Source organism: Triturus cristatus, chromosome 7, assembly GCF_964204655.1.
Source record: "Triturus cristatus chromosome 7, aTriCri1.1, whole genome shotgun sequence".
Lineage (NCBI taxonomy): Eukaryota > Metazoa > Chordata > Amphibia > Caudata > Salamandridae > Triturus > Triturus cristatus.
Genome location: NC_140590.1, coordinates 1,876,389,535 through 1,876,409,922, shown reverse-complemented (window position 1 = coordinate 1,876,409,922; position 20,388 = coordinate 1,876,389,535). Strand labels below are relative to the sequence as shown.

The 20,388-nt window shown below is 50.6% G+C and overlaps 1 protein-coding gene and 1 long non-coding RNA gene across 2 annotated transcripts in view; one reads left to right on the top strand and one right to left on the bottom strand.

The window, feature by feature from the left end:
* LOC146813583 (uncharacterized) overlaps nucleotides 1-20,388 on the top strand; it is a 105,636-nt gene that overhangs the window by 41,123 nt on the left and 44,125 nt on the right. The gene's annotated exons all lie outside the window — the stretch shown is intronic.
* The window catches only part of LOC146813582 (butyrophilin subfamily 2 member A2-like), a 105,677-nt gene continuing 86,980 nt past the window's right edge, over nucleotides 1,692-20,388 (bottom strand). Inside the window, exon 5 of the mRNA XM_085614776.1 lies at nucleotides 1,692-2,494. Within this exon, the coding sequence (XP_085470902.1) occupies nucleotides 1,995-2,494 (500 nt within the window). The 3' untranslated portion in view covers nucleotides 1,692-1,994. The remainder of the gene's footprint in view (nucleotides 2,495-20,388) is intronic.

Sequence of the window (20,388 nt, the reverse complement as noted above, 5' to 3'; positions counted from 1 at the left end):
GACCACAGACACTGCCCTGTGATAGTCCTTCTTCTATGTCTAAGATTGGCACCAGAGTTTGGCTTTACATGTCTGGAAGAGGTGTGGTGCAGCGGCTAGGGTGCCTGACTCCGGACCACAGGGTTCATGGTTTGATCCCAGACGCCAGGTACATGTCCAGCTCCCATCTTCCTCATGGGCATCTCCCACTCCCCTGTCCCTCTGGGACTTCTCCCGCTCCTCCTGCCTTGTGAACATCTCCCGCCTCCCCTCTCTTGGGGCCATCTCCCAATCCTCCCCTCCCTCCTTGGGACATATCGTGCCCCCCTCCCTCCTCGAGGACATCTCTATCACCCCCCTCCCTCTGGGTCAAAATTCAAAAATCTTTATTTCGGTTATTGCTAACCATAAAAGACATACATAAAATGTACAATTCATTATCACATAAAAACAATCAACCTTTTCAATGCAAAAAAAAGTACAATACTATCAGAGTATAGACACAAAACGAGGGGCATGGTTTCACTGGTCCAGGCAGTTTCTCAATCTAATACAAAGTTTTAAAAATTCCTTAATTTGGAGAACACAGTCACTGTGCAAAAGCTGCAAGTACAAAAGAGCCGGTCTGATTTGTTTAAAACCAAGTTTTTTTAAAAGAGTCACTAAATATAATGTACGAGGAAATTCATAAAATTTACATAAAAAGATAAAATGCAGCATATCCTGCGGAGACTTTCCGTCGCAGCCGCAGGGCGCTGCCAATTTGTTAAAATATCACATTTCGGTCGAATAAGCAGATAATGGAATTGATTAAACCTAAATCTGGTCAGTAAGAATTTCTCATGTGAAGAAAAAGACCCTTCCAAATATGGTTCGATGGCCACGGTGGTCTTAAGCATAACAAACTTTCTCACACTTGGTTTCTGGAGCTCCACCTCTTCTCTCATAACCTTTTTTCCCCACAAAAATGATTGTTTGGTTTGCTCCAGATCTCCCCTTGTAATTGATTGTGGTTTTGAAAAGAGTTCAGGGCGACCAAGTTTGTCAAAATTTGACTCTGGGTCATCTCCCCCTCCCCCCTCCCTCGGGACATCTCCAGCTCCCCCCTTCCTCGGGACATCTCCTACTCCCCCTCCCTCCTCGAGGACATCACCCTCTCCCCCTTCCCTAGGGGTCATCTCCCCCTCCCTCCTCCCTCTGGGACATCTCCAGCTCCCCCCTCCCTCGGGACGTCTCCAGCTCCCCCCTCCCTCGGGACATCTCCAGCTCCCCCCTCCCTCGGGACATCTCCTGCTCCCCCTCCTTCCTCGGGACATCTCCTGCCCCCCCTCCCCAGGACATCTCTATCACCCCCCTCCCTCTGGGTCATCTCCCCCCTCCCTCGGGACATCTCCTGCTCCCCCTTCCCTCGGGGTCATCTACCCCTCCCCCCTCCCTCGGGACATCTCCAGCTCCCCCCTCCCTCCCTCCCTGGGGACCAGAGGCGCAACTAGAGCCAGATTTCGGGGGGCTAAGAAAACATTTCGGGGGGGGGGGCAGAATTTTTTAAGCCATAGGCAGAGTGGAGCTGCAGGGGCTCTTGGAAGGGGTGAAACAACAGCAAGGCCTCATTAACAAGCAAATAGTCTTTTAAAGACCTGTGAAGTGCTCGGGTGCGGCTGTGTCTGCGCCCGGGAAGCTGTCTCATCCCGGGCTGCCACACACGACGGGGGGGGCTGAAGCCCTGTGAGTCCAATGGGTGTTGCGCGCCTGCTGGAGACGTCTTCCACTTCCCCCTCCTTCGTGTGTCACTGTCCGCATGGTATTGCGGAATAACAGGGCAGCGCTGCCCCCCCCCAGGTGAATGTAGTTGTGGAACCCCCAAGGGGGGGGGGGTCTGTCCCGGGGCAGTGGAAGAAATAGGGGGGCAGCCCCCAGTTAAGGGGAGTTAATACCAGGAGAAGCAGGAAATCAAAAAGGGCTCCTGTCTGCCTCTGCCCTGTTACTTAAGGGGGGGGGGGCTGAGGGGGACTCTGTTACACCAGGCGCAGCTCTGTCTGAGCCTCGAGCTCGAAGTAGGGGTGCAGCCCCCCGGTGAAGGTGGCCTTCAAAGTGCAGAGATGCTTCAAGGTGTCTGCGTTGTACAAGGAGACCCGCCCCCCCTTGTAGTCCAGGTAGAACCCCAGCTTCTGGGGGTGTGGACGGGGGCACAGGGGGTCGGAAGAGAAGGTGAGATACCAGTTCCGACCATTATAAGGCACAGCCCCGAACTCGCAATGAGGGAACGGAAAAGTTACCCTCACCACTCTCAGAGCCTCTCTTGCGACCCCCACATTCACCCACCCCTGCAGCTGCTGCACCTCCCAGTAATGCCTCCCTGAGGTGAACCCCTCCCGCCCCCACACACAGGGACCGCAAGTGACTCTCTTGGGATTCTCCGGTTGGGGCTGCAGTCTGTCTGTCCATGTCACCCGTCTCCCGTCCGCAGACAGGATCAGCTTTTCACCAGCCCTGTCTGGATCCAGAGTCACCAGCGCTGCAGAGAGAGAAGAGAGGGTTAATGACACACTGTGTGACCTCAGACAAGTCACTGTCGCGCCCAGAGACCCCAGCACTGCAGAGAGAGAAGAGAGAGTTAATGACGCACTGTGTGACCTTAGACATGTCACTGTCCAGCCCAGAGACAGCAGCACTGCAGGGAGAGGAGAGAGAGTTAATAACACACTGTGTGACCTCAGACAAGTCACTGCCACACCCAGAGACCCAGCACTGCAGAGAGATGAGACAGGGTTAATGACACACTGTGTGACCTCAGACAAGTCACAGTCCCACACTCAGAGGCCCCAGCACTCCAGAGAGATGAGAGAGGGTTAATGACACACTGTGTGACCTTAGACAAGTCACTGTCCCACCCAGAGACAGCAGCACTGCAGGGAGAGGAGAGAGAGTTAATGACACACTGTGTGACCTCAGACAAGTCACTGTCCCACCCAGAGACCCCAGCACCGCAGAGAGAGGAGAGAGGGTTAATGACACACTGTGTGACCTCAGACAAGTCACTGTCCCACCCAAAGACCCCAGCGCTGCAGAGAGAGGGGGGAGAAGTAATGATACACTGTGTGACCTCAGACAAGTCACTGCCACACCCAGAGACCCCAGCACTGCAGGGAGAGGAGAGTTAATGACACACTGTGTGACCTCAGACAAGTCACTGTCCCGCCCAGAGATCCTAGCCCTGCAGACAGATGAGAGAGAGGTAATATCACACTGTGTGACCTCAGACAAGTCACTGTCCCACCCAGAGACCCCAGCATTGCAGAGAGAGGAGAGAGAGGTAATGACACACTGTGTGACCTTAGACTAGTGAAAGTCCCATCCAGAGACCCCAGCACTGCAGGGAGAGGAGAGAGGTAATGACACACTGTCTGACCTCAGACAAGTCACTGTCCCACCCAGAGATCCCAGCACTGCAGGGAGAGGAGAGTTAATGACACACTGTGTGACCTCAGACAAGTCACTGTCCCACCCAGAGATCCCAGCACTGCAGGGAGAGGAGAGTTAATGACACACTGTGTGACCTCAGACAAGTCACTGTCCCACCCAAAGACCCCAGCGCTGCAGAGAGAGGGGGAGAGGTAATGACACACTGTGTGACCTTAGACAAGTCACTGTCCCACCCAGAGACCCAGCACTGCAGAGAGATGAGAGAGAGTTAATGACACACTGTGTGACCTCAGACAAGGCACTGTCCCACCCAGAGACCCCAGCATTGCAGAGAGAGGAGAGAGAGGTAATGACACACAGTGTGACCTTAGACTAGTGAAAGTCCCATCCAGAGACCCCAGCACTGCAGGGAGAGGAGAGTTAATGACACTAATGACACACTGTGTGACCTTAGACAAGTCACTGTCCCACCCAGAGACCCAGCACTGCAGAGAGAGGAGAGAGAGGTAATGACACACTGTGAGACCTCAGACAAGTCACTGTCCAACCCAGAGACCCCAGCATTGCAGACAGAGGAGAGGAGAGATAATGACACACTGTGTGACCTTAGACTAGTCACTGTCCCACACAGAGGCCCCAGCACTGCAGGGAGAGAGTTAATGACACACGGTGTGACCTTAGACAAGTCACTGTCCAGCCCAGAGACTCAGCACTGCAGAGAGAAGAGAGAGTTACTGACACACTGTGTGACCTCAGACAAGTCACTGTCCAGCCCAGAGACAGCAGCACTGCAGAGAGAGTAGAGAGAGGTAATGACACACTGTGTGACCACAGACAAGTCACTGTCCAGCCCAGAGACAGCAGCACTGCGGAGAAAGGAGAGAGAGGTAATGACACACTGTATGACCACAGACAAGTCCCTGTCCAGCCCAGAGACAGCAGCACTGCGGAGAAAGGAGAGAGAGGTAATGACACACTGTGTGACCTCAGACAAGTCTCTGTCCCACCCAGAGACCACAGCACTGCAGAGAGAGCAGAAAGTGTTAATGACACACTGTGTGACCTTAGACAAGTCACTGTCCCACCCAGAGACCCCAGCACTGCAGGGAGAGGAGAGAGGGTTAATGACACACTGTGTGACCTCAGATCAGTTACTGTCCCACCCAGAGACCCCAGCGCTGCAGAGAGAGGAGGGAGAGGTAATGACACACTGTGTGACCTCAGACAAATCACTGTCCCACACAGAGACCCCAGCAAGGCAGGGATAGAGAGGTAATGACACACTGTGTGACCTCAGACAAGTCACTGTCCCACCCAGAGACCCAAACACTGCAGAGAGAGGAGAGAGATTTATTGACACACTGTGTGACCTTAGACAAGTCACTGTCCCACCCAGAGGCCCCAGCACTGCAGGGAAAGGTGAGAGAGGTAATAACACACTGTGTGACATCGGACAAGTCACTGTCCCACCCACAGATCCCAGTACTGCAGAGAGATTAGAGATAGGTAATGTCACACTGTGTGACCTCAGACAAGTCACTGTCCGACCCAAAGACCCCAGCGCTGCAGAGAGAGGAGAGAGGGTTAATTACACACTGTGTGGCCTCAGACAAGTCACTGTCCCACCCAAAGACCCCAGCGCTGCAGAGAGAGGGGGGAGAAGTAATGACACACTGTGTGACCTCAGACAAGTCACTGCCACACCCAGAGACCCCAGCACTGCAGGGAGAGGAGAGTTAATGACACACTGTGTGACCTCAGACTAGTCACTGTCCAGCCCAACGACAGCAGCACTGCAGAGAGATGAGAGAGAGATAATGACACACTGTGTGACCTCAGACAAGTCACTGTCCCACCCAGAGACCCCAGCATTGCAGAGAGAGGAGAGAGAGGTAATGACACACTGTGTGACCTTAGACTAGTGAAAATCCCACCCAGAGACCCCCGCACTGCAGGGAGAGGAGAGTTAATGACACACTGTGTGACCTCAGAAAAGTCACTGTCCCACCCAGAGATCCCAGCACTGCAGGGAGAGGAGAGTTAATGACACACTGTGTGACCTTAGACAAGTCACTGTCCAGGCCAGAGACAACAGTACTGCAGAGAGAGGAAAGAGAGGTAATGACACACTGTGTGACCTCAGACAAGTCACAGTCCAGCCCAGAGACAGCAGTACTGCAGAGAGAGGAGAGAGAGGTAATGACACACTGTGTGACCTCAGACAAGTCACAGTCCAGCCCAGAGACAGCAGCACTGCAGAGAGAGAAGAGAGAGTTACTGACACACTGTGACCTCAGACAAGTCACTGTCCAGCCCAGAGACCACAGCACTGCAGAGAGAGCAGAAAGTGTTAATGACACACTCTGTGAGCTTACACAAGTCACTGTCCCACCCAGAGACCCCAGCACTGCAGGGAGAGGAGAGAGGGTTAATGACACACTGTGTGACCTCAGACAAGTCATTGTCCCACCCAGAGACCCCAGCACTGCAGGGAAAGAGAGGTAATGACACACTGTGTGACCTCAGACAAGTCACTGTCCCACCCAGAGACCCCAGCACTGCAGGGAGAGGAGAGAGGTAATGACACACTGTGTTACCTCAGACAAGTCACTGTCAATCCCAGAGACTCAGCACTGCAGAGAGAAGAGAGAGTTACTGACACACTTTGACCTCAGACAAGTCACTGTCCATTCCAGAGACAGCAGCACTGCAGAGAGAGTAGAGAGAGTTAATGACACACTGTGTGACCTCAGACAAGTCACTGTCCAGCCCAGAGACAGCAGCACTGCAGAGAAAGGAGAGAGAGGTAATGACACACTGTGTGACCTCAGACAAGTCTCTGTCCCACCCAGAGACCACAGCACTGTAGAGAGAGCAGAAAGTGTTAATGACACACTGTGTGACCTTAGACAAGTCACTGTCCCACCCAGAGACCCCAGTACTGCAGGGAGAGGGGAGTTAATGACACACTGTGTGGCCTCAGACAAGTCACTGTCCCACCCAAAGACCCCAGCGCTGCAGAGAGAGGGGGGAGAAGTAATGATACACTGTGTGACCTCAGACAAGTCACTGCCACACCCAGAGACCCCAGCACTGCAGGGAGAGGAGAGTTAATGACACACTGTGTGACCTCAGACAAGTCACTGTCCCGCCCAGAGATCCTAGCCCTGCAGACAGATGAGAGAGAGGTAATATCACACTGTGTGACCTCAGACAAGTCACTGTCCCACCCAGAGACCCCAGCATTGCAGAGAGAGGAGAGAGAGGTAATGACACACTGTGTGACCTTAGACTAGTGAAAGTCCCACCCAGAGACCCCAGCACTGCAGGGAGAGGAGAGTTAATGACACACTGTGTGACCTAAGACAAGTCACTGTCCCACCCAGAGACCCAGCACTGCAGAGAGAGGAGAGAGAGGTAATGACACACTGTGAGACCTCAGACAAGTCACTGTCCAACCCAGAGACCCCAGCATTGCAGACAGAGGAGAGGAGAGATAATGACACACTGTGTGACCTTAGACTAGTCACTGTCCCACCCAGAGGCCCCAGCACTGCAGGGAGAGAGTTAATGACACACGGTGTGACCTTAGACAAGTCACTGTCCAGCCCAGAAACAGCAGCACTGCAGAGGGAGTAGAGAGAGGTAATGACACACTGTGTGACCTGAGACAAGTCACTGTCCTGCCCAGAGACAGCAGCACTGCAGAGAAAGGAGAGAGAGGTAATGACACACTGTGTGACCTCAGAGAAGTCTCTGTCCCACCCAGAGACCACAGCACTGCAGAGAGAGCAGAGAGAGTTAATGACACACTGTGTGACCGTAGACAAGTCACTGTCCCACCCAGAGACCCCAGTACTGCAGTGAGAGGGGAGTTAATGACACACTGTGTAACCATAGACATGTCACTGTCCCACCCAGAGACGCCAGCACTGCAGGGAGAGGAGAGAGAGTTAATGACACACTGTGTGACCTCAGATCAGTTACTGTCCCACCCAGAGACCCCAGTGCTGCAGAGAGAGGAGGGAGAGGTAATGACACACTGGGTGACCTCAGACAAGTCACTGTCCCACCCAGAGACCCCAGCACTGCAGGGAGAGAGAGGTAATGACACACTGTGTGACCTCAGACAAGTCACTGTCCTACCCAGAGACCCAGCACTGCAGAGAGAGGAGAGAGAGTTAATGACACACTGTGTGACCTCGGACAAGTCACTGTCCCGCCCACAGATCCCAGTACTTCAGAGAGATTAGAGAGAGGTAATGTCACACTGTGTGACCTCAGAAAAGTCACTGTCCCACCCAAAGACCCCAGCACTGCAGAGAGAGGAGAGAGAGTTAATGACACACTTGGTGACCTCAGACAAGTCACTGTCCCGCCCAGAGATCCTAGCCCTGCAGAGAGATGAGAGAGAGGTAATATCACACTGTGTGACCTCAGACAAGTCACTGTCCCACCCAGAGACCCCAGCATTGCAGAGAGAGGAGAGAGAGGGAATGACACACTGTGTGACCTTAGACTAGTCACTGTCCCACCCAGAGACCCCAGCACTGCAGGGAGAGGAGAGTTAATGACACACTGTGTGACCTTAGACAAGTCACTGTCCAGCCCAGAGACAACAGTACTGCAGAGAGAGGAAAGAGAGGTAATGACACACTGTGTGACCTCAGACAAGTCACTGTCCAGCCCAGAGACAGCAGCACTGGAGAGAGGAGAGAGAGGTAATGACACACTGTGTTACCTCAGACAAGTCACTGTCAATCCCAGAGACGCAGCACTGCAGAGAGAAGAGAGAGTTACTGACGCACTGTGTGACCTCAGACAAGTCACTGTCCAGCCCAGAGACAGCAGCACTGCAGAGAGAGTAGAGAGAGGTAATGACACACTGTGTGACCTCAGAAAAGTCACTGTCCCACCCAGAGACCCAACTCTGCAGAGAGATGAGAGAGAGTTAATGACACACTGTGTGACCTCAGACAAGTCACTGTCCCACCCAGAGACCCCAGCACTGCAGAGAGATGAAAGAGTGGTAATGTCACATTGTGTGACCTCAGACAAGTCACTGTCCCACCCAGAGACCCCAGCACTGCAGGGAGAGGAGAGAGAATTAATGACACACTCTGTGACCTTAGACAAGTCACTGTCCCACCCAGACACCATAGCACTGCAGGGAGAGGAGAGTTAATAACACACTGGGTGACCTCAGACTAGTCACTGTCCAGCCCAATGACAGCAGCACTGCAGAGAGATGAGAGAGAGGTAATGACACACTGTGTGACCTCAGACAATTCACTGTCCCACCCAGGGACCCCAGCACACCAGAGAGAAGAGAGAGGGTTAATGACCCACTGTGTGACCTCATATAAGCCGCTGTTCCACCCAGAGACCCCAGCGCTGCAGAGAGAGGAGAGAGAGGTAATGACCCACTGTGTGACCTCAGACAAGTCCTTGTCCCACCATCAGAGACCCCAGCACTGCAGAGAGATGAGAGAGGGTTAATGTCTTACTGTGTGACCTCAGACAAGTCACTGTCCCACCCAGAGACCCCAGCACTGCAGGGAGAGGAGAGAGTTAATGACACACTGTGTGACCTCAGAAAAGTGACTGTCCCACCCAGAGATCCCAGCACTGCAGGGAGAGGAGAGAGTTAATGACACACTGTGTGACCTCAGATCAGTCTCTGTCCCACCCAGAGAACCCAACACTGCAGAGAGAGGAGAGAGAGTTATTGACACACTGAGTGACCTCATGTGAGTATGTGGCCTGATATATGCTGTCCACTAGTTCTAGTGGGCACCTTGTATCAGTCCAAAGAACCCCTTATTTTCTAGTGGTAGCTATGGAGAGCAGCCTTCAGACTAAGTCTTGAAGGAATGTAAAGCAGCTTGTTTTACCAGTCTATAATCCCTTGAATAACCAAATGAAAAGACAATCACACCAGGTATATATTTAAAATATATGTATTTAGGTTAAAACACACCCCTCTAGTCTCTTTATGAGACTAGAGTTCGAAGTACTTTGTTTACAAGTTAGCAAGTATCAGTAATGGTACAAATACATGTTTGGGCCCTAGGGGCACACCACACCATATACCAAAAAAGTGGCCTAGAGCCTGTAGAATCGCTGGGACCCCAAGGAACCACCCAAGGTAGTGACACAGGGGACCCACGGGGACTGTATGCAGTGTGTAAAAACAACCCCGGATTCCCGTTTGCTTCTATGGGCAATGTCGCGGTTGGAAATTTAAAGATTAGGGACACTTAGAATCGAGTCAGGTCCAAACCCTTTTAGATTTAAGAAGTTCTAGGGCTAGCACCCACGGGAGCACTGTAGAACTCAAGTTACCTCACCAGTGGAAGCCGGGTGCATAGGTGTCTTTTGGTGTAGGGTCGCATCGTCGATTTCAATGGGAGCCTGCAAAGAACTGCTGCTGCCTTGAAGAGGAGAAGTGTCCGAAGAGATCCAAGCCTGGATCTAGGATGGAAGGAACCTGAAAGCAGAGGGGACAGAGTCTGGGTCACTAGCCAGTGACCAAGGGCAGGATGGACCAATGCCCACAGATGTCGGGTGCTTCAGGTGAGTTGATTGATGTCTTGACTCTTCAGCCACGAGGTCCAGGAGGCGTCAACGGAGTCCACGAGCCGGATTTGAGCTGTCCCACGAAGTCTGTCAAGTGCTGCGGTGTCGGCGACCAGATTGGACACTACAAGCCTTGGGTACGGCAAGTCACTGGAATTCAGAGAAAGGACTGCGGTGCAGACCAGCAAGGTCTGAGGGACTTACCCAGCAAGGGTAAGTCAGGGCACGTCTGGTGCAACCAGGAAAGCCCAAGTAGAAGAGGAGTTGCCTTCGTGGGGACCAGCTAGCCAACGGGCTAGTGATCGCGAAGGAGCCTCGAGCGGTCGTGCTTGAAACTGGCCCACGGGTCACTCGTGGAGTGGAGGCCAGCAATCTTCGGTGCAGGAGATGCTCAAGGTTGGGGCTACTGGGAGCCCAAAGCACAACTTCAAGGAGGACCAGGAAGATGCTGTTGCTGCAAAAGTTCACGGTGTCCAAGGGTCACGGTTCCACGTCACCCATGATAGCCACGGGCCTCAGCTTTGCTGTGGACTCAGGGTAGCCTTGGGGAAGTCTGGAAATCCACCTCTGGTGATGCAAAGACTTTGGCGTCCAGCGGGAGCTTCAGCAATGCAGACCGGTCAGTTGCTTCATTGATGCCTGCCAAGCAGGGGAGTCACTCCTTGACCCCAAGGGAGATTTCTTCTTCTAGTCAGGATAGAACGTCGAAGGTCCAGGATATATGTTGCAGAGTTTCGTCCAGGGTAATCTAAAGTCCTAGGGACTGGATTCCTATACTTATACTAAGTTTAGGGGATGGACAAACTCTAAGGCCCCACCTATGGGTGGGCTTAGAAAGAGGGGTGGTTACACCCATTTCCTTTGTCCAGTTTTGTGCCAGAGCAGGGGCAGGTAGCCCCTGCAACCGGTTTGAACTGGACTATGCACAGGGACAGCAAACGTGCCCCCAGTGCAGCACTTCAAAGCACCAGAGAGTGCTCCCGCCGAGCCCCAGTACACATCTGTCTGTCTGGGGAGGTGGTTACACCTCCCTTCGACAGGAAACCTATTGTGCAGGCCTCCCCTGCCGGAGTTTCGGTCAGCAGCAGGAGGCCAGACCCGTGTCTGTGGCAGAGGCATCCATTTTGTGATGCCAGGGCTCAGGAGAGTCCTACCGGGTTTGACCAGTGTGAACATGTCTTTCCCTCTAGAAGGGTGGAATGCTACCACCCCCGCCAGAACTGGTAGGGGGGTAGTATTCCAAAGCGTATGACACCAAACACGACATGTTTTAAAGCAGCCATCCCAAAGTTAGCATTTACCGTGATCTTATAATGTACTTAAGAGTATATGGTATGGTTGTATCTCAAAACAGCTATAAGGAAGTATTTCTGAAAGCTGCAGAGGGGCTCAGCTCATGTTTGGGCACCCTCTCACATAAAAAAACACTCTGCCTTCAGGATTGTCAAGGCCTGCCATAGAAGTGGCTTATAGGTTTATATGTGTCTGTATAAGGTAGTGATATAGGTAGCCTATACCACAGTAAGGGGTGCAAGCACATTCTTACCCAGGCTGCTGTAGCAGACCTGTGGTGTCATTTTGGAGTGCTTCCCAGGGGTGTCATAGGATATGCTGCAGGCCCTGGTAGGCCTCTGAGGTACCTATGCCCTAGGTACATAGTATACCGTATACTAGGGGCTTATAAGGCACTCCAGAATCCAATTAGATATGTACCTAAAGTACATGCAAACCATTTTAGAGGGGAAGCAGCTAGGCTGGGGACCTAATTAGAGGGCCACAGCCAGACTAAGGTCGAAAAACAGAGAAACACCAGCAAAAAGTGGGGGTACCCATATGAAGCAGATCCTACTCTCCTACAGCCACGAGTACACAAGCATGTATGTTGGTGTATAGCCAAGAATCCCCCTAGGAAAGTCCCAACCCAGTACCTGATGTGAGAGAATGAAGGACCCTATATTGGGTCTCTAGTTGGACACCCCACGAGGAATGTCAGCCCACTGCGAGCTGGAGTGTCTGCGTGCAGGGACTTCAGCGTCCTCTGTCAGCATGGATGTTTTCTCCTCTGGCTTGCCCAGCGAAGATGTGGTATTTATATACTCGAAAGGTACCCTTAGGGGTGCCACCTAGATGTGTCATGGTACTGTGGGCATGTCAGCCAAGGATGACGGTAGTTGTGACCCTTGTACAGACTTATTATGCAGAAATTGGTAATCCTGCTGGTATACTAAAATCCTCATGCATAATAAATAAAGCTTGTTGTTGGACTTGGCCCTTTTTGCAGGGTCATGCCTAAACTTTTTGCCTCCCTCCTGCATTTTTTCTGACCTGTTGTTGGCTGTTTTATGACTCTGGGCACTTTACCACTGCTGATCAGTGCTAAAGTGCATATGCTCTCCCTACTGTAAAATGTATATGTTGGTTGGATTCCATGATTGGCTTATTTGGTTTACTGTCAGACCCCAGTAAAGTGCACCAGGAGTGCCCAGGGTTTGTAAATACAAATGCCGCTGGTGGGCTTGCAGCACTGGTTGTGCCATCCACAGAAGCGGCCTAGTAAAATGTGTCTAAGGTCTGCCATTGCAGAACCTGCGTGCAGTCTTGTACTGTCAAGCTGACTGGGCAAGTGCACCCACTTCCCAGTCCCTAAACCTTCCCTTAACTTCATATTAGTCGCCCCTATGGTAGGCACAAGGGCAGGGTGCATTGTAAGCATAAGGTAGGACAAGCCCTGATGTGTGTGGCATGTCCTACTAGTGAATTACAGCCATTTTCGTTTTTCACTATTGCAAGGCTACCTGTTCCCATAGGCCAGAATGGGCGGTTAGAAGTGTTACATCCTATGATCCTAACAGACCCAGGGAACATGGTAGAAATTCGAGTTAAGTATGCCTGAACTCAGAATAATAAAATACATCTTTTAGTAAAGTTTATTTTAATATTCTGTGTTTGCAAATACCACTTTTAGAAAGTTGGTATTTGCTTGCCTAACCATTTCAGCCCACCTCTGCTATGATGTGTATCTGCCTGTCTGGTTTGTGTGAGTGACAGGGCTGGGAAAACCCAGATGGGCAGGGCTAGGTAGCCTGGTGGTGAATAGAGAGATTGACATCCAGATGGGTGGGAGGAGTGCACCTGGACTCTGAATAGGGCTGTGCTCTGCCACCATAATGCTGGCTCCACCTCCTGTGGAGCGGCTGATGTCTCTGCCCTGCACCCTGAATAAAAAGGCAGAGTCATGTCAACAAAGTGTTTGGACTGGGCAAAGGCCCCTCTACCCCAGAGGAACAAAGGAATTAGAGGTATAAGTATTGGGACCCTGCTCCCAAGAAATTAGATCCTGCTTGACAAGAAGAACCTCTGCCTGAGGAGAAGGAACCCGGAAAGCTGTAAGGAGGAGTACTGTCCCTGACCTGGGGGATTGGCCTGCAGTGGTTGCCTTGCTGCTGAAAGGAGAGGAGAAAGACTACAAAGACTTTACTTCAACTTGTGCTTAAAAGATCTCCAAGGGCTTGTGCTGAGCTTGCCCCCTGAAAGAAGTCCCAGGACCAGTGGACTTCACCCCCCAGCTTCCCAGAGTTCTATGGAAGTGCCTGCTGCTGTTGTTGGGCCTTCTGAGGGACTGCGTGTCGCAAGGAGCTGGAAGCGCGACTCAAGAAGAAGCGTGCCGCCGTTGGAACTGCTGTCGTCCCATCACGTAAAGGGTGTCGCCGCTGCAGCATCGCATCGAGTGGAAGCGTCTCGCATCATCCAAGAAGTGTCTCACAACGCCGAAGAAGTGTGTCGCCATCACAGCCAACGTAGCTGACGCATCGCACCGCATCAAGAGAAGAGTCTCGCATCGAGGAAGAAGCGTGTCGCCATCGCAGCCATCGTAGCTGTCGCATTGCACCGCATCAAGAAAAGCGCCTCGCATCCACGGAGAAGCGTGCCGCCGTCGGAGCTGCTGTCGTCGCATCGCGTAAAGGGGTGTCGCCGCTGCAACATCGCATCGAGCGGAAGCGTCTCGCAAACGTCAGAGAAGAGTGCCGCTGCCAAGGCCGCTGTCGTCGCATCGCGTAAAGGGTGACGCCGCTGTAGCTGACGCATCGAGTCGAGTCTTCTCGCAACATCGGAGAAGCGTAACGCATCTGGAAGATCTTCAAGTCTTTATTTCTTTGCACCAAAAACTTCATCGCATCAGCATCGTTGCAACACTTTCGTTGCACTGCGTGTCACATATAAAAGGTACATTTACTTAAAGTGTCGCATTTAAGAACTAAAGAGAACTAAGCAAACTTCTACCATCTAAAGTAACAGTATTGTGTATTTTTGTGGTTTAATGGTCTTGTGGTCACTCTATATAAAGAATCCTTATTTTTAATATAAAAACCTGTGTGGTGTCCATTTGTAGTGTTGTCACTTGGTTACTGTATGTGTTCACAAATGCTTAACCTATAACGCTCTGTCTGCTCGCGCCAAGCTACCTAGAGGGTGAGCAGGGGTTATTTTAGGAGTGTAACCCCTTACCCTGACTAGAGGAAAGGTTCCCTGCTTGTCCCAGGTACCTACCTGTGCCAACCAGAGAACCCGGATTCTAACACTTGTTTTCGAAGAAAAACAACACAACATTTTTTCAGCACCTAACTAGGTAAAAGGTCAGCACTAGAACTGTTATGCAGAACAATGATTGGACAAATGTAGGTAAAATGCTGCGCAATCTACATCGGCCTATATTGGGGTACATTGGGGTTTATAACACTTCCCTTGTACTGCAGGACCGCACCGTCACTACAAAAATTCAGGAGAGAACTCAAGACCTGGAAGTTCGAATGAACAACCCACCACACAGCAGCCAACATCTTCAGAACCTCGAAAGCATCACTGGTGATTTGCTACACTCTATAAATGTTTGATTGATTGATCCCGCACTGCAATGTGCATCACTCCAGTCCACCCACTATACGCTATCGCACTCTATACCAATCCAATCTACGCCACTTCACTGTATGCCACTTCACTCTATGCTACTACACTATACGCACCTCCATTCTACACCACTACAATGTATGTTATTCCAGTATAGCCCACTACGCTGCACTCCACTCCAGTCTACCCCTCTCTACATTATTCCACACAGTGAGCTACTCCACTGTCGCCACTTCACTGTATTCCGCTACACTCTACTTGATTCCACGGTATGCTACTTCACTGTCCCACCCAGAGACCCCAGCACTACAGAGAGATGAAAGAGGGTTAATGACACACTGTGTGACCTCAGACAAGTCACTATCCCACCCAGAGACCCCAGCACTGCAGAGAGATGAGAGCGGGTTAACGACACACTGTGTGACCTCAGACAAGTTACTGTCCCACCCTCAGAGACCCCAGAACTGCAGAGAGAGAAGAGAGGGTTAATGACACACTGTGTGACCTCAGACAAGTCACTGTCCCACCCAGAGACCCCAGCACTGCAGAGAGATGAAAGAGGGTTAACGACACACTGTGTGACCTCAGACAAGTTACTGTCCCACCCTCAGAGACCCCAGCACTGCAAAGAGATGAGAGAGGGTTAATGACACACTGTGTGACCTCAGACAAGTCACTGTCCCACCCTCAGAGCCCCCAGCACTGCAGAGAGATGAGAGAGGGTTAATGACACACTGTGTGACCTCAGACAAGTTACTGTACCACCCTAAGAGACCCCAGCACTGCAGAGAGATGAAAGAGGGTTAATGACACACTGTGTGACATCAGACAAGTCACTGTCCCACTCAGAGACCCCAGCACTGCAGAGAGATGAGAGAGGGTTAATGACACACTGTGTGACCTCAGACAAGTTACTGTCCCACCCTAAGAGACCCCAGCACTGCAGAGAGATGAAAGAGGGTTAATGACACACTGTGTGACCTCAGACAAGTCACTGTCCCACCATCAGAGACCCCAGCACTGCAGAGATATAAGAGAGGGTTAATGACACACTGTGTGACCTCAGACAAGTCACTGTCCCACCCTCAGAGGCCCCAGCACTGCAGAGAGATGAGAGAGGGTTAATGACACACTGTGTGACCTCAGACAAGTCACTGTCCCACCCTCAGAGACCCCAGAACTGCAGGGAGATGAGAGAGGGTCAATGACACACTGTGTGACCTCAGACAAGTCACTGTCCCACCCAGAGACCCCAGCACTGCAGAGAGATGAAAGAGGGTTAATGGCACACTGTGTGACCTCAGACAAGTCACTGTCCCACCCAGAGACCCCAGCACTGCAGAGAGATGAGAGCGGGTTAATGACACACTGTGTGACCTCAGACAAGTGACTGTCCCACCCAGAGACCCCAGCACTGCAGAGAGATGAAAGAGGGTAAATGACGCACTGTGTGACCTCAGACAAGTCACTGCCCCACCAAGAGACCAAGCACTGCAGAGAGATGAGAGAGGGTTAATGACATACTGTGTGACCTCAGACAAGTTACTGTCCCACCCTCAGAGACCCCGGCCCTGCAGAGATATAAGAGAGGGTTAATGACACACTGTGTGACCTCAGACAAGTCACTGTCCCACCCTCAGAGAACACAGCAATGTAGAGAGATGAGAGAGGGTTAATGACACACTGTGTGACCTCAGACAAGTCACTGTCCCACCATCAGAGACCCCAGCACTGCAGAGATATAAGAGAGGGTTAATGACACACTGTGTGACCTCAGACAAGTCACTGTCCCACCCTCAGAGGCCCCAGCACTGCAGAGAGATGAGAGAGGGTTAATGACACACTGTGTGACCTCAGACAAGTCACTGTCCCACCCTCAGAGACCCCAGAACTGCAGGGAGATGAGAGAGGGTCAATGACACACTGTGTGACCTCAGACAAGTCACTGTCCCGACCAAAGACCCCAGCACTGCAGAGAGATGAGAGAGAGTTAGTGGCACACTGAGTGACGTCTGACAAGTCACTGTCCCACCCAGAGACCCCCGCACTGCAGAGAGATGAGAGAGGGTCAATGACACACTGTGTGACCTCAGACAAGTCACTGTCCACCCTCAGAGACCCCAGCACTGCAGAGAGATGTGTGAGGGTCAATGACACACTGTGTGACCTCAGACAAGTCACTGTCCCACCCAGAGACCCCAACACTGCAGAGAGATGAGAGAGGGTTATTGACACACTGTGTGACCTCAGACAAGTCACTGTCCCACCCAGAGACCCCAGCACTGCAGAGAGATGAAAGAGGGTTAATGACACACCGTGTGACCTCAGACAAGTCACTGTCCCACCCAGAGACCCCATGACTGCTGAGGGGAGAAAGAGTTACTGACACACTGTGTGACCTCAGACAAGTCACTGTCCCACCCAGAGAACCCAGCACTGCAGAGAGAGGTAATCACTCTGGGGCCCATTCACAGAACTAACTTAAGACAAAATCCTAAACTTACTACTTTTGGTATTCACAGAAGTTAGGATTTTGTCTTAAGTTTGTCTTAAGACAAACTTAAGACAGACTTAAGACAGTCTTAAGACAGACTTAAGACAGTCTTAAGACAAACTTAAGACAGACTTAAGACAGACTTAAGACAGACTTAAGACAGACTTAAGACAAAATCCTAACTTAAGTCTGTCTTAAGTCTGTCTTAAGTCTGTCTTAAGTCTGTCTTAAGTCTGTCTTAAGTTTGTCTTAAGTCTGTCTTAAGACAAACTTAAGACAAAATCCTAACTTCCGTGAATACCAAAAGTAGTAAGTTTAGGATTTTGTCTTAAGTTAATTCTGTGAATCGGGCCCTCCATATGTGACCTCAGACAAGTCACTGTTCCTCGCAGGGTCAAGACTGATTTGCATATGGCTGGGTCTAAACTGGAATGGCATGGTGAGCTAAAAAATGATGGATTTAGGCCCAGATCTCTGTACTGGGGTGAATGTATGACATTGCTCTGCATTCTGTCCATCAATTGTTCTTTTTGCATTTGTCACCCAGAGACCCCAGCACTGCAGAGAGAGTTACTGACAACCTGTGTGACCTCAGACAAGCCACTGTCCCACCCAAAGTCCCACCTATGCACTGCTCTGCACTTAACACACAGTGCTCCAACCCTTCCACTGGTTCACCCTTCATCACTGGTAATGATGTGCTCTTCTGTCCTGGTGCTAATGTTCCCTCCACCCCATGTCTTGATCTCTGCAGGGCCGGACTGGGAACTAAAACCCTTCGACAGGATACCTATTGTCCAGGCCTCCCCTGCCGGAGTTTCGGTCAGCAGCAGGAGACCAGACCCATGTCTGTGGCAGAGGCATACATTTTGTGATGCCAGGGCTCAAGAAGGTCCTACTGGGTTAGACCAGTGTGAACATGTTTCTCCCTCTAGAAGGGTGGAAAGCTACCCCTGCCGCCAGAACTGGCAGGGGGGGGGGGGGAGTATTCCAAGATGTTTGACACGAAACACAACATGTTTTGATGCGGCCATTCAAAAGTTAGCATTTACCGCGAGGTTACAATGCACTTAAGAGTATATGGTATGGCTGTATCAAAGAACATCAGTGAGGTAGTGAGATGCACACCGGCGTACTCAAAACTTTAAAGTCATGTACTCTTTTAAATTGTTTTGGCGTGCAAACATGATTCGCGCTCCGCCCGTTGCGCGACACAACATAACAGAACACTTTTAACACCTCCTTCGGTGCTACTTCAAGATGCACAGCCACATTCTGGAATGAATCCAATCAATCAAATACTCTTATTCTTTACTTTTCAGTTTGTCCATAATTTACTCCTTGTCTTTTTTTCTTCGCTTTTCATTCAATCCATTTTACTCATTCCAAAGGAACATAGGAGGCGTTCTGGTTTCCAAATGCCACTTATTTATTAAAATCACCCAATGCATTTCGGGAATAAAATCCCTTCGTCAGGGGTATCGTGACACTTGAATAATCTCATATTAAAAATGCTGCAAGCTCATTCGAAAAGCCAAGCTTCTCAACATGTTTCAAAAACGCGCCGCAGCGTCGATTTCCTTCATTGTTAGACCAACATGTCTAACAATGAAGGAAATCGACGCTGCGGCAGTTGCAGACACTCCAGCATGTGCCGAAGCCATGCCTTCGTGTGCAGCTGTTATCAGTGAAGGTCTACGGTCCACGTCGGGAATCAACCTGTCACCAACGTCGTTAATTCTCACATAAGGAACTTTATCGGGACTTGATAAGAGCATTTGGAAGGGAAACCCTGCGGGTTATTATCACCCTTCGCAGTAGCAGCTATTGCTGCAAAAATGTCATTATCAATCTTATTCATGGATCTTGTAACTGCTGCAACTGAACACGTGGCTACTGCTGATTTGGCAGCTTCATCTGCCAAACTGTTGCCAACTGCGTGTACTCCTACACACTGGTGACCATGAGTATGAATTACCTGTGTGAGAGGCAGACGGTCTTTAAGATCTGTGACTCAAACCCAAAGCATTTTATGTTTAATTGCACCGCCTTTAGAATCACAATAGTCATGAGACCAAAAGAATAAGTTGTAATTGAAAGAATGAACACAGTAGTAAGAATCGCTTATAATTAAAGTAGTCACCTTTGGATCAGCAAACTCCAGTGCTAGTACCAAGCCGCGCAGCTCCGCTAATTGGGCAGTACAGTCACCTAGTGCCTGCGTATGGACAATATTGGATTTGAACTCTCCGTTCAGAATGGTACCAGCCACTATAGCACAGGCCACCGAGTAAGAATGCTTTGACCTGGTCGTTGGTTGCGCTGAACCGTTGGTGTAAATGATACATTGGTACTGCTCAAGGGGGCGCATTGACAGAGGATGAGGATGTACAAATTCATACTGCAAGAACTCCTGTGTATGCTATGACGAGTCAAAAATAAACGTGACATCCGGAGAGGTCAACGATGTGGCCCATTGTATCCAACCGGGATGCAAAGCCATTGAGTTTGGTACACTCGACTTTGTTACTGCTTTAAGAGCGGGGCATGTTGTTACAACCAAAATTTGTTTCCCCTGCGCCAGTGTGATTTCCTTTAGGATAGCCATCTGGACAGCTGTTAAGACCTCTTCAATAGAGGAAAACCGCAATTCTGTTGAAGTATACAAATGTGATTTGTAAGCAATAGGTACTGTGTCACCTTCATTAAACGTCAAGTAAGTGAAACACTACATGGCCTGGGACGATTCGTATCAGCAGGTTTGTATGGTTATCACGGGTCAACAAAAATTTCGATTCAATAAGATCAGACTGCAAAGATTGCAGAATAGTAGAATGTTCCGGAAGCCAGCAGGCTTTTGAAAAAGTAGGTTGTATCAAAGCATACAAAGGCTTGATACGCTGGGCATAATCTGGAATATAAATTTGACCGAAATTCAAAAAACCCATCATAGACTGTAATTTTTTCAGTGTAGTCGGAGGGCACAAAAGTGCGCATTTTTCCAAGAA